The following is a 14470-nucleotide window of genomic DNA, read 5'->3' on the forward strand; positions in this document are numbered from 1 at the left end:
TCACTTTGTAGACCAGGCTGGCCTCGAACTCAGAAATCCGCCTGCCTCTGCCTCCCGAGTGCTGGGATTAAAGGCGTGCGCCACCACGCCCGGCCTCAGTTGCATTCTTAATTGACCTTTGCCCTTTTAGCAGTATTTGACATTGATCATTTCCTGCTTGAAACATCTTTGTCATTTGATTTCCAGTTTCTCTTGGTTCTCATTATCTCATTGTCCTCTTCTAAGTGGGTCTTTCTGTCTCCTCCCTTACTCTCCAACTCAAACATGCTTTCAGTGCCCAGCGCTGTCATCAGACCACGTCTATACTGCCTTTGTGCATGCACTATTTATTATCTATCTGCTAATCCCAAACGTGTAGTTCCTGCTCAGATTTTTCCTCTTAACAGTAGTCTCATGTATTTTCTTCCTTTTCCAGGTCTCTGCTTATATCTTAATCTCTTCCTCTCCTTTCTTCTTGTTCTTTTTCACACCTTGTTTTGTTTTTGTATTTTTAGACAGGCCAGCACAGGCTGTCCTCAGCTTGCTAATCTTCCTGTCTCTGCCCCCAAGTACTAGAATTACAGGCCTGTACTACCAACCACCATGCCCAGTACTAGTCAGGGTTCTCTAGAGTCAGATCTTATAGAGTGACACTCAACTCTCTCTCTCTTTCCATATATATGTATATATATATGTGTGTGTGTGTGTATATGTATATGTGTGTGTGTGTGTGTGTGTGTGTGTGTGTGTGTGTGTGTGTGATTTATTAGGATGACTTACAGGCTGCAGTCCAGCTAATGCAACAGTGGTTGGTTTTGAGCAGTACCTGATGGTCCCACGTCAAGATATGCCCCCTGAGGAATTAGGAAAGCAGCAGAACTGATATAAACCAGTTTTACTGGGGGAAGGGAGAGAGAGGAGTTGAAGACCTGGGAAAAGGCTGAGGCAGATGAGTGGACATATAGACAAGCAGACAGATGAGGGCAGAGCCATGAGGGCAGAGAAGGGGGTGGGGCACAGAGGAGAGAAAATGATGGAAGTGGGGAGCAAGGTAGCAGGTAGCCCTTTTATACACAGCCTGGCAGCAGCAGCAAAAAATAACTTAAGCCATTGCTAGGTTCCTGCAAGGAGCCTAGTGGAATCACCTGTTTATGAGAGCTTTTCCAAAAGAGGGCATCAGATCCCCCTGGACCTGGAGCTACAGATGACCATGAGCCACCATGTGGGTGCTGAGAATTGAACTCAAGGCCTCTGGCAAAGTAACCAGTGCTCTCAACCCCTGAGCCATCTTTTCAGCCTGAGTTTTTTATCTTTTTAAGATGTCATATCTATGAGTCTACGTAAGTCCTCATGAAGTAGACCTTTCATTTTGTTCACTCATATTTTGTCCCATACTCTTTTTTTCATTTTATTTAAATGTATGGGGCTTTGCCTGCATACATGTCTCTGTTCCATGTGGATGCCTGGTGTTCAGGGAGGCCATAAGAAAGTGTTGGGTCTTCTGTAACTGGAGTTATAGACAGTTGTGAGCTGCCATGTGGGTTCTCGTTCTCTCTCTCTCTCTCTCTACCCCGCTTCCCTCTAACCCCCCCGGCCCCTCCCAGCAGTGGATGGAGAAGATGATTCAGCAGTTAAGAGCACTTGCTACTCTTGAGCAGGACCTGGATTCTTTTCCCAGCCCCAACATCAGCTGGCTCACAACTGCCTGTATCTCCAGTCCCAGGAGTCTGATGTCCTTTTCTGACCCAATGCATGTGGTACACAAACATTCAAGCACACAAATGTGTTAGCCAAACCTCTTTTTATAAAACTGAGTTTATGAGTCAAGCATGGTGGCACATACCTATAATCCCAGCACTTAAGAGGTAGAGGCAGGAGGATCAAACTCAAGGCCAACCTCAGCTACATAGCAATTTTAAACCCTATCTCAACTTTCTCACCACCACCCCCCAAATAGATGAATTTATAGAAGATTTTATAATCTATTTGAATAGATACAGCTAGCCTAGGTGGGAGAATAGCAAAGACTAAAATGGCAAAAAAAGAAGAAAGAAAAAGAATGAAAAAAAAGTAAAAAGAAAAGAAAAGAAAGAAAGAAAAAGGGAAGAAAAAAACATTTGAATTCCTGATAAAGAGCTAGGCTGTCCCCTGTAAGGGACTTTAACTCTCTGGGCCTCTGTTACTTGTTTGCAAAATACGGACCCACTGTGCTGTGAAAGTCAAGAAGACAAGCAGGCAAGCGTCTGCTGTGCTGAGAAGTGAGTCCGTCTCTGTCCAAGCCCTTCTCACATCATCACCAAAATGTTAATTGCATCCAACTTTGGGGCAGACTCAGTATTCTTAGAAGAGCATATAAAATAGGAAAGAGACAGATAGACAAACAGACACAGATACAGGGGCTGATGATCTGGGCCTATTTGTAGTGTTGATTTCCCCAAAGTCCTTTTCCTGAAGGGAGGTAGCATGGTCAGATCTCAATGAGAACGTTCGTCAGCGTCAGCTTTCTTGAGAACAAACTATAAGTGAACAAACTGTAACATCATTGTCAGCTTTATCTACTTAATCATTCATTCATTCATCAGTTTTTATTTGTTTTTGATTTTTAGGGGACCTGAGGCAGGGGATGTTGTTGGTTAAAACAGAGTATTATATACCCAGGCTAACTGCAAACTTGTAAGCCTCCTGTGTCAAGCTCTTGAGTCATTTTTTCAGCTTCTGATCTGAATAACAAAGAAGTTATAATAAGGGTCATGCTGCAAATGAAGCAAGTTATGATTATTTAAGGATATTATCTAACTGCCTCTTTTTTTCTGACTGATAAGGAAAACAGTTTATATCTTTACTTTTTTTTTTTTAAGATTTATTTATTATTATATCTAAGTACACTGTAGATGTCTTCAGACGCACCAGAAGAGGATGTCAGATCTCATTACAGATGGTTGTGAGCCACCATGTGGTTGCTGGGATTTGAACTTAGGACCTCTACGAGAGTAGTCAGTGCTCTTACCTGCTAAACCATCTCCCCAGCCCTATATCTTTACTATTGAGCTATTGAGTAGCTGTTTCTTCAAGCCATCATGTGGCTCTGAGTCCCAGTAGAAAGTTACTTAAAGAAAATGAAATTTATTGCCCTCTGTATAAGGTGGGTTTTTTGGGGGGTGGGGAGGGTTGTTTTGGTTTTTGGTTTTGGGTTTCGTTTTTTTGTTTTGTTTTGTTTTGTTTTGTTTGGATAGAAGACATAGAAGAGCCATGTTAGAACCTCAGAATATTCAATTCAGCTGTTCTTTTTCTTTCCTCAGACTCTTTATCCAGACCAAGACGAACAGTCTTCACTAGAGCCATTGAAGGTCGTGAGTTACATTGGCAGGACAGCCACCTACAACGAATAATCAGCAGTGATATCTATACAGCTCCTGCCTGCCAGCGGGAAAATGAGCGACTACTCTTTAATTCCCATGGCCAGCCACTGTGGCTTGGTAAGTCTAGCCCTCCATGTTCCAAGAACATCAGGTCCCAGTCCCACCTGTACCAGGCCCACATGAGCTACCAGCATAGGTCCCAGCAGTACTAGCTACAACTTAATATCCATCCATTTCTTTTGGAGCATTTATTACCAACTCAGGTCATTTATTTGAGGCCTATTTCATTTGTATTATGCTTAGCTGAGGTATAATAATCTCAAGTGGAAATATCCTTCCCATAGGCTTTGGGAAAAAGATAAAGCAGTTGATACTATCGAGGAGTAAACAAAACCACTAGGCATCAGTTCACACACTTCAGTTATCTGTTACCAAGCAACATTATATTCTGCTCACAACTTACACAGCTTGCTTGCATGATGGGAACCGAGGCGGTAGGTTGGTCAGTAAGAACCAGAGTTTGATCCCCACAACCCACGTAAAATAATGCAGGCATTGTATTATGTACTTTAAAATCCCAGTACAGGGCAGGCAGAGACAGCAGATTCCAGCCTAGCTTAGCACAATTGGCTAGTTATAGGACAGTGAGAGATTTAGCCTCAAAAAAAAGCCAGCAAGATGACCTAAGTTTGATTGCTGGAACCTCCATACACATGCCTGCACTCACACTCATAGGCCAAATGCACTAATGAAAAAAAAAAACAGGCATTTTAAAAATTGTAAGAGGTGGATAATGTCTGAGGAATAACACCCAAGGTTGTCTCTGGACTCCACAGTCTAAGCATACATGTTCACACACATGAGCACACACACATAAAAATAACACTGTGTTTGAAACTGCAGTTACCCCATGCTAGGAACTAGGATGCAGTCTGTGTTCGTCACCAGGCTGTCTTCTTTTCTCCTCCTCATCTTCCTAGCATCCTTTATAACAGGATAGAACTGTTTGATCTAGTTTAAACTTCTCCTGCAATGACTGTCTGGTTTACATCAGTTTGTCCTTAGCTTTCCTAGAGTGCATTCATTCTAAAATATAGCTTGGGAGCCTGGTATGGTGGTAACTTAACCTCAGAAACTGGGAGACAGGGCTGGTGAGATGGCTCAGTGGGTAAGAGCACCCGACTGCTCTTCCGAAGGTCCAGAGTTCAAATCCCAGCAACCACATGGTGGCTCACAACCATCCGTAACAAGATCTGGCGCCCTCTTCTGGAGTGTCTGAAGACAGCTACAGTGTACTTACATATAATAAATAAATAAATCTTTAAAAAAAAAAAAGAAACTGGGAGACGGGGAAGGTGGATCTCTGCGAGTTCGATACTAGTATGGTCTGTGTCGCAAGTTGTAGACCATACTAGCTAGGGTTCTAGACCAGCTAAGGTTACACAGTAAGACTCTGTTTCTAAAACCCAGCTAACTAAATAAATAAACAAGCAAGCAAGCTAAGGGGGTTGTTACAGTACAGAAGTAAATGATATACAGAGGCAGAGGCCAGCAGATCTCCATGCTGGAGACCTTGCCAAGCTAGCTCTAGCCTCAGCTCAGCTCTAGCTACCTTGAACTATTTGCCATACTCCAAAGAAATTATCTAGACTTCCTTTATGGTCTTATTTATATATGATTAAACATATATACTCTTTGCTAAGAAAGTCTTCCTTGTTTACCTACCCACTCATAATCATTCTTGTACTTCAAGTGTAGCTCAGATATTTCCAGTATAGGTGTTTGTCATGTCAGTGCCTTATAATTGTCTGTCTAGGTCTCATTCATGAGCCCTTTAGAGCAGCTGTCCTGCCTTCTCTATCTTTTGTACTTCCTTTGCCCAGTGCATTATCTGACATATAATATAGGTCCTCAGGAGACAGGGTTACTAATGAATATATTAATCATTTGATAATGAAGCTAGATATGGTGGTACAGGCTTATAATCCCAAAACTTGAAAGCACGGGGAATCAGGAATTCAGGGCTAGTGTCAGCTGCATATCAAAGTTCACAAGGAGCCTAGGCTACATGAGACCCTGCCTCCGACAATAAAACTATCATCTGATGCTGAGGCTTTCCCCTTAGACAGCTAGCGGCTGCTCCACCAGGTTCCCATAGTGCATGTTCACAGAGAATCTGCTTCTTATTGTTCTAGTTGTGTATCCCATCACACTGAGGCTAGAGGAGCCCTTTCAAGATGGCTTCTTCCACTTATATCCTCGAAGATAAAAGGCACAGTCCCTGTTCTAAAGCACACACCAAGTTGAATCTGAGAAACTGGACTGAACATGGACCCCTTTGTCTGTCAAACATAGGACTTTCCTGTTTGAAATGTTAACTCTAACAGAATGTTTCTTTCCTGCCTGGTAGAGCACGTGCCTACAGCCTGTGCTCGGGTTGATGCGCTGCGATCTCATGGGTATCCAAAAGAGGCTCTCAGACTCACGGTGGCCATCATTAATACTCTGAGGTTGCAGCAGCAGCGGCAGCTAGAGATCTACAAACATCAGAAGAAAGGTATAGTGATTAGGAATCCTCTAACATCCTGGGGTCTCAGGGTGATAAGGACCTGCAGGAGATAAAAAGATGAAGAACCTAATTTTCATTCAGTTCCATGGGCTTGAGAATTCCAAGCAATTCTGCTTGCTGAGTGGAGTGCCTTCTTGCTATTCCTGTGAAGCTCAGCTTTATTTACTGAATGTAAAATAGGAACAGTGAGCCTGCTTTTCACTGGAAGCTTCCAGGCTTCCACCTGGAAGGCCCACTAAGACCTGGAGAAGATGCTTTTGAAACTGTAAAGCTGTCTCCATATATACACTGCCAGCAGACAGTCTAAACTAGAGCTGGCTGGTGAGCTTGCAATCGAGCCAATCGAGCACACATAACAATAGGGGGAGCTTTTGATTTTCTGGTCAAGGACGGAATGATACTGATTAGGAAATGAAAGCAAAAGAAAAGCACATTTCCACATCTCTCGGTCTAAAACTTGAAACCTGCTTGCTTCCAGAGTTGTTGCAGAGAGGAACGACAACAATCACAAACCTGGAGGGCTGGGTGGGCCATCCCCTGGATCCCATTGGCTGCCTGTTTCTCACTTTGACTGAAGCCTGCCGCCTGAATGATGACAGCTACATGGAGATGTCAGGTACAAGGGTCAGCCTGAAACAAGCCATCTCTGCCCGTGTGTCCTGCTTTCCTACTTTACCTTACGAGCTTCCTTAGGGGGATAAGAAAGGCTAGAGGAATTTTAGGAGTCAGAGGAAAAAAGTTCAGAGCAGTCTAGAAGTGGGAGACCATCTCTATGAGAAGTGTGTGCGTCAAGTATTCATGGCAGTGCCCACCTGTAGCCACAGCTACTCTCAGGAGGCTAAAACAGGAAGATCATTTGAGCCCAGGGTTTTAAGGCTAGCCGGACCCTCCCCCAAATGCCCACTTCTCCCCTCCTCCTCCTCCTCCTCTTCTTCCTCCTCTTCTTCCTCCTCCTCTTCTTCCTCTTCTTTTTAAGCCAAGTAAGGTGGCTCAGGTCTATAATCTCAGCATTCAAGAAGCTGAAGCTGGTGAATTTTAACAGAAAAGGTCATCCTGGATCACACAGTATAAGGCCCTGCCTCAAAAAAAAAAAAACCAACAAAGTAGACGGCTGGAGAGAGAGCTTAAAGGTTAAAAGCACTGGCTGCTCTTCCAGAGGTCCTGAGTTCAATTCCCAGCAACCACATAGTGAGTGGTTCACATCCATCTATACTGGGATCTGATGCCCTCTTCTGGCATGCAGGTGTACATGCTGATAGAGCACTCATACATTAAATAAATAAATCTTTTAAAAAGCAACAATAAAGCCGGGCGTGGTGGCGCACGTCTTTAATCCCAGCACTCGGGAGGCAGAGGCAGGCGGATTTCTGAGTTCGAGGCCAGCCTGGTCTACAAAGTGAGTTCCAGGACAGCCAGGACTATACAGAGAAACCCTGTCTCGAAAAAACAAAAAAACAAACAAACAAACAAACAAAAAAAAGCAACAATAAAGTATCTTTCTTTAAAACCATATAATACTCTTAGCAGAATCTTGTTCTAGTTTCCCTTTGGCTCCCCAGTCCTTGAGATCTCTGTTGAGAGAATTTAGACAGTGCTGGGTGTGATGGCACACATCTTTAATCCCAGCACTTGGTAGGCAGAGGCAAACAGAGCTCTATGAATTTGAGGCTAACCTTGTCTACACGTAGCAAGTTCCAGGCCAGCCAGGGCTATATAGTGAGTCCCTGACTCAAAAGCAAACAAATAAAAACAAAACCTAAACAAGACACATAGAGTGTAGTATAGAAGATCCTTGGACTCTATTAGAAGTAGGATGGTACATTCTCAAAGGGAGAGTGGACAGTGGTCAGAGGGGCCTTGCACAGCAGGATACCTTCAGAGCAATGACTAAAGAGACTACACTTTTAGGTAGGCTTTATATTATTTCTGAAACTGCTGGAACAGTTTGAGAAACATCTTGAGGGGCACTTTCCTGTCCAGGTGATAAGAAAGAAGACAGTTAGTGGTGGTGGCACATGCCTTTAATCCCAGCACCTGGCAGGAAGAGGACAGCCTGAGTTACACAGAGAAACCCAATCTTGCAAAACCGAAAGGAGGAGGAAGAGGAGGAGGAGGAGGAGGAGGAGGAGAAAAGGAAAGAGAGAACGAGAGAGGAGAGAGAAGAAAGACCATGATAACTCTTTATTCTTAATAGGGAGCCTCCAGCTAAATAATCATTTTTCTCCTGCAGAAAAAATGTCATTTCTGTACCCAAGCCAGAGAGATAAAACTCATATCCCACTCTGCCAACACAACCCACCTCTTCTTTTCTTTTCTTTTCTTTCTTTCTTTCTTTCTTTCTTTCTTTCTTTCTTTCTCTCTCTCTCTCTCTCTCTCTTTCTCTTTCTTTCTCTCTCACTCGCTCTCTCTCTCTCTCTCTCTCGCTCTTGCCCTCTCCCTCTTCCTTCCTTCCTTCCTTCCTTCCTTCCTTCCTTCCTTCCTTCCTTCCTTCCTTCCTTCTTTCCTTCCTTCCTTCCTTCTTTCCTTCCTTCTTTTCTTTTCTTTTCTTTTCTTTATTTGGTTTTTCAAGACAGGGTTTCTCTGTATAGCCCTGGCTGTCCTGGAATTCACTCTGTAGACCAGGCTGGCCTCAAACTCAGAAATCCGCCTGCCTCTGCCTCCCAAGTGCTGGGTTAAAGGCGCACGCCACCACTGTCCAGCTTCTTTATTTTTTTTTTTTTAAGAGGTGTCAGATCCCCCTAGAGCTAGAATAAGAAGTGGTTTTGAGCCACTTGATGGTAGGAACTGAAGCCACCTCCTCTGGAAGAACAGTAAAAGCTCTCCACTGCTGAGGCACCTCTCCAGCCCCAGAGCCAATTCTTTTAACTAGAAATCAAAACTCTGAAGTTTGAGACCCTCATTTTACAGCTGCCGACTATGGCTTTTAAGCCTGTCAGCATCTAACTAGCTTCCTAGCTACACTCTCATTTTCTTTTAACATTCTTCCCTCATGGTGGGTTTGTACCAATTTCCCAAACAAAAGAACAGACTAAGTGCCCCACACTGAGGCTGGATACACAGTTGCTCTCCTTCCCCTGGGTTATCACTGTGTTGGATTTATTTGCGTTTGCTTTAGTATTAGTATCTCTTACTACGCTGTCAGCTACTTGCAAGCAGACATTATGACTACTACTCTTCATGTGCCCCTAGCGTTACCTGCCACTTAACTGTCCCCAGGGCTACTTAATAGAAAAGGAGGGGGGGGGTAAAGGTCTTTTTTGTTTGTTAGTTTTGTTTTTGAGATTATAATTATATCACCCCTCTCTCCCCCATTCTTCCCTCCAAACCCTTACACATACTCCTTTTTATTCCCTGTACTGTTCTTGAACTCGAGGATCCTAGCTATCCTCTCACCAGTATTCTAAGCAGCTAAACCTACAAGCATATGTCATCATATCCAAATAAGTCATTGGCTCTTAAACCCCTCTGCACGTCCTGAAATCCTTAGTGACGCATTTTATAAAGCCATCACATAGAAGATGCAAAAATTTCCAAAGTAAGAGTTAAACTGGATGGAGTCAGTATCTCTGAGTAGATATAAAGAGTTAACCCAGGGGCTGGAGAGATGGTTCAGTAGTTAAGACCACTGACTGCTCTTCCGAAGGTCCTGAGTTCAAATCCCAGCAACCATATGGTGGCTCACGACCACCCATAATGAGATCTGATGCCCTCTTCTGGTGCCACTAAAGTCAGCTACAGTGTACTTATGTATAATAATAAAAAATAAATCTTTAAAAAAGCCAGGCGTGGTGGCACATGCCTTTAATCCTAGCACTCAGGAGGCAGAGGCAGGCGGATTTCTGAGTTCGAGGCCAGCCTGGTCTACAAAGTGAGTTCCAGGACAGCCAGGCTATACAGAGAAACCCTGTCTCAAAAAAACAAACAAAAAAAAAAAGTTACCCCAAGCCAAGCTAGAACAGGCCTGATTGTCCTAATCTCCTGCAGAGGGACAACACCTTCATCTGCACAATGACGCTTATAGCTTGAAAAGCCTAAAGCTGCTCTATCTGTTTACCACTGACATACACTGCTCTTTTGGAGAAACCCAGAACAGTGAGATGCTCTCATCCCCTAAAGGTGCTCACACTGAGGTAGCAGAAACAGACACAAAAACAATTACGATTCTATTATACATTGGCAAAAATAAGACTTTATGCTTCCCTGGCTGGCCTACCCAATTTGTGTATGAAGGAGTGTTGTTGTTTTTTTTTTGTTTTTGTTTTGTTTTGTTTTGTTTTTTGTGGTTCTCATAATCTTTTTTTTTTTTTTAGTGTATTTTTCTTACTGCTTTGAGGTTCTGATTTAGCTTTATAATAACCATTAAGCAACTGATATCCCAAAGCGGGACAGGCAGAGACACAGGATAACCCACTAGACCTGTCCTAAGGAACTTGGTAACTTGTTCTCCTCAGATATGAATGAAAGCAGACTTCCTGTGTACCAGCACGTACCTGTGGCTTCAGGCTGCCCAAACAGCAATGAGTCGTACCTGTCACTGGCCCTGGAGGTTGCTCTGATGGGCATGGGACAACAGAGGGTGATGCCTGAAGGCCTCTATGCACAGGACAAGGTGTGCCGTAATGAGGAGCAACTCCTAAGCCAGCTCCAGGAACTGCAGCTGGATGATGAGCTAGTCCAGACACTGCGCAAGCAGTGCGTCTTACTGCTGGAGGGTAAGAAGAAAGGGGGTCATGGTAAAAACGCCTCTAGTCAGCACTCTGGATTCCCCTCTCTGACAAAGCACAGAAATATTTGTGACATTAAAAAGTAATGAACTTCCAACTCTGACACCATTGCATACACTAGCAAGATTTTGCTGAAAGGACCCAGATATAGCTGTCTCTTGTGAGACTATGCCCGGGGCCTAGCAAACACAGAAGTGGATGCTCACAGTCAGCTATTGGATGGATCACAGGGCCCCCAATGGAGGAGCTNGAGAAAGTANCCAAGGAGCTAAAGGGATCTGCAACCCTATAGGTGGAACAACATTATGAACTAACCAGTACCCCAGAGCTCTTGTCTCTAGCTGCATATGTATCAAAACTGGAAAGAGGGGCCCATAGGACTTGCAAACTTTAGGGGACCGCCAGGGCCAAAAAGTGGGAGTGGGTGGGTAGGGGAGTGGTGGGGAGGGTATGGGGGACTTTTGGGATAGCATTGGAAATGTAAATGAGGAAAATACCTAATTTAAAAAAAAAGTAATGAAGTTTAGCATACAAGCTTGCTGGGCTCCCAAGTCTAGGCTAGAATAAGCATACAAAACAAATAAACAGTAACTGCTGGCTCATCTTCTTCCTTCAGGAGGCCCCTTCAGCGGCCTGGGAGAAGTCATCCACCGGGAGAGTGTTCCCATGCACACCTTTGCAAAGTATCTGTTCTCAGCTCTGCTGCCTCATGATCCAGACCTGTCTTACAAGTTAGCCTTACGCGCCATGAGGTGGGTAGCCCCTGTCCAGCCTGATGGCCTCTTCCTCTGCCTGCCCTACTCCCTTTCCCCTTTGTCTCTTTCCCAAACCCAGGGCCTCCATATGTTCATATGATCTAAGCTCTGGGATTCTTTATTAATGAAACACTTGACCCCACCACATATTTAGGGTAAATTGTCTGAGCAGGGCCCCCAAGATATAATAAATATGGTGCCTCCCTGTTTTGGAACCACTTGGGTAGCCTCAGAAGGGATTTATTTCCTAACATAACTCCATTCAGTCATGGGTCCAGGTACATGTCCCCAGAGGAATATAGGAGGCGGAGAGATAAATATGTATACTCCAAGACCCAGAAGCAATGCTCTATGAGAATCTTGTTTTCAAGCTAGACTAGGATTCTTGGTTTACCTGTGTAGATATGTAGGATGTAGCAGACAATACAGAGAAAGAATTTTAGTTAGGCCGTAAGACTGAGAGAGCTGTTTAGCTAGAAGGAAGTTCCCTGGCATATGTTTCTTAGGCTCTTCAAAATAATCCTATGCCACTCTGTGTCTGTCAAATCGCTTTATAGTGGAAACTATCAGCTCAAGGTTTCCAAGTACCCAAGCACCGGCCTGACATATATTATAGGTTTAAAACCCTTCAAAGCTCTTAGCCTGTCTTTCCCTAACCAATTTCTCCCCAGCAGAAAGCAAACTTCCCTAAAGGGGGTCACAATGGCCAGAGTCTAAATGAAGCTGATGGCGCTTCCTGGGTCTTTTAGGTTACCTGTGCTAGAAAACTCATCTTCCGCAGGCGACACGTCCCACCCCCATCACATGGTGTCTGTGGTACCCAGCCGCTATCCTCGCTGGTTCACGCTCGGACACTTAGAGTCACAGCAGTGTGAACTCGCCTCCACCATGCTGACCGCTGCCAAAGGTAAGCACGGGTAGACATCCAACATCCTTACTATACCTACCCACCTGGGCCCACAGTCTCCTGAAAAAGAGAAGCCATGTGCTCTGTGTTGACAGGAGCAGTGGGGGTCTTCATGTTGACTGTTCATTAGGAAGAGCACCTGGGTCAGACTAGAATTCTGCCTGAGTTACTTGAAAATCCTAAGACCCTGAATATAAAGAATCAAATGATTTCTAAATTTAAAAAAATTGTTTCACATTATGTGTCTGTGTACATGATTGCCGGTGTTCAGTGAGGTCAGAGGTTTCTGATACCCTCAGACATGGAGTTATAGGTGGTAGTGAGCCCCCTGACATTGGTTCTACAAACTGGACTTGGGTTCTCTGCAAGAGCAATACATTCTCTAACCATAATCCATCTCTCTAGCTCTATAATCACATGGTTTTTATTTGGTTGTTTGAGATAGGATCTCTCTGTGTAGGCCTAGCTATCTTGCAACTCACTCTGTAGACCAGACTAGCCCCAGATTCACCCAGATCCTTCTTGCCTCTACCTACCAAGTGCTAGGATTAAAGATGTCCACCACCACATATGGCCTGATAATCAAATGATTTTTACATTAACTTCTGAATGTAATCTTCCACCTGATAAAGTCATTTTAGTTTTCCAATATCAGTTTCAAAATCTATAAAATGGAGATCACTGTTGGTGACGTCTCAGCCTCAAAGCCTGTAACTCTCCGTACTAAGGCAGAGTGTGATTATTCTACCAAAGGATAGAGTATGGAATGACTCTGACCCTCGGGGCTCGTGTAGTCATGTTAGCTCTGCAGGCTTCATCACAAACAGAAGTGAAAAGAAGCTCTAGACAAGGAGCTGCAATAAAATCCCAGCTGTCAACTGTGGATCCTGAGTATTTTGTACCAGGAAACCTGTGGACGTTTATTTTAAGATGCCTTTTTGTTGTTGTTCTTTCCTCGTTTGTTTCCTCGTTCAGACAGGATTTCTCTGTGCAACTGGCTGTCCTGAAACTTGCTCTGTAGACCAGACTGGCTTCAAACTCAGATCCACCTCCTCTGCCTCCCAAATGTTGGGATTAAAGGCTGTTCGCCACCACTGCCTGGTTGTCTTGTTGTTTTTTCTAATTAAAAATATCTTTCAGAATCCAGAAGTGGCATCAGATCCCAGAGAGCTGGAATTACAAGCTTTGTAAGGTGCCTCATATGGTTGTTGGGATATAAACTTGGATCTTAATGATAGAACAGCAAGGGCTCTTAGCTAACAAGCTGTATCTCCCCGCTTCCCCACCCCCACCCCTGAACTTGCCCTTTATGGATGTTTTGGAATATAAACTCAAAAATGATGTCTGCAGCATGGAAGTTTATTTCTTTAGCCACCTAAAGTTGTGGCAAAATATAATATATATAATAGTATATTTATATATGAGTATATATCTCTGTGTCAGTAAGACACAAAGTGTTAATATCTCCAAGTTCAAAATCCCTCAGATCATCAAGTAGTCTTGATTATAACAGTGTTTCCAACTCAGTGTAAGAATTTGTATCCCAAATATACAAAGAATTCTTAAACTTATCAGGAGGCTGGGGCTGCAACTCAGATGGTAGAGTATGTGCCTAGCATGCTTAAAGCCTTGGTTTTGAGCTCCAGCACTACATAAACCAGGCATCCCAGTACACATCTATAATCACAGCATTCAGGAGGTGAAGGAGGACCAGGAGTTCAAGGTCAGACTCTGCTACATAAGTTCAAGGCCATCCTGGAATACAGAGACTCTATTCCAGATTGAGACAAATCAATTTGTCTCCAACAACAACAAACCCTGAAAGTTAACAGTCCAATTTTAAAACTTACTAAAACCAGAAATAGCACATGCCTTTAGTCCTAGTACTCAGGAGGCAGAAAGTTCTCTGAGTTTGAGGCCAACCTGGTCTACAGAGTAAGTTCTGGGACAGCCAGAGCTACATAATGAGACTGTCTCAAAAATAAAATAGGTGGAGCTGAGACGAAAGGATGAACCATCTAGAGACTGCCATACCCGGGGATCCATCCCATAATCAGCCTCCAAATGCTGACACCATTGCACACACTAGCAAGATTTTGCTGAAAGGACCCTGATATAGCTGTCTCTTGTGAGACTATGCCGGGGCCTAGCAAACACAGACCTGGATGCTCACAGTC

General features: G+C 43.8%; 1 protein-coding gene across 1 annotated transcript in view; it reads left to right on the top strand.

The window, feature by feature from the left end:
- Positions 1-14470, top strand: part of Zswim5 (zinc finger SWIM-type containing 5) — a 109379-nt gene that overhangs the window by 88536 nt on the left and 6373 nt on the right. Inside the window, exons 6-11 of the mRNA XM_021160422.2 lie at positions 3279-3455; positions 5749-5895; positions 6386-6523; positions 10359-10619; positions 11248-11383; positions 12136-12293. Coding sequence (XP_021016081.1) covers positions 3279-3455; positions 5749-5895; positions 6386-6523; positions 10359-10619; positions 11248-11383; positions 12136-12293 — 1017 coding nt within the window. The remainder of the gene's footprint in view (positions 1-3278; positions 3456-5748; positions 5896-6385; positions 6524-10358; positions 10620-11247; positions 11384-12135; positions 12294-14470) is intronic.

The sequence above is a fragment of the Mus caroli genome, chromosome 4 (genome assembly GCF_900094665.2).
Source record: "Mus caroli chromosome 4, CAROLI_EIJ_v1.1, whole genome shotgun sequence".
In the NCBI taxonomy this organism is placed as follows: domain Eukaryota; kingdom Metazoa; phylum Chordata; class Mammalia; order Rodentia; family Muridae; genus Mus; species Mus caroli.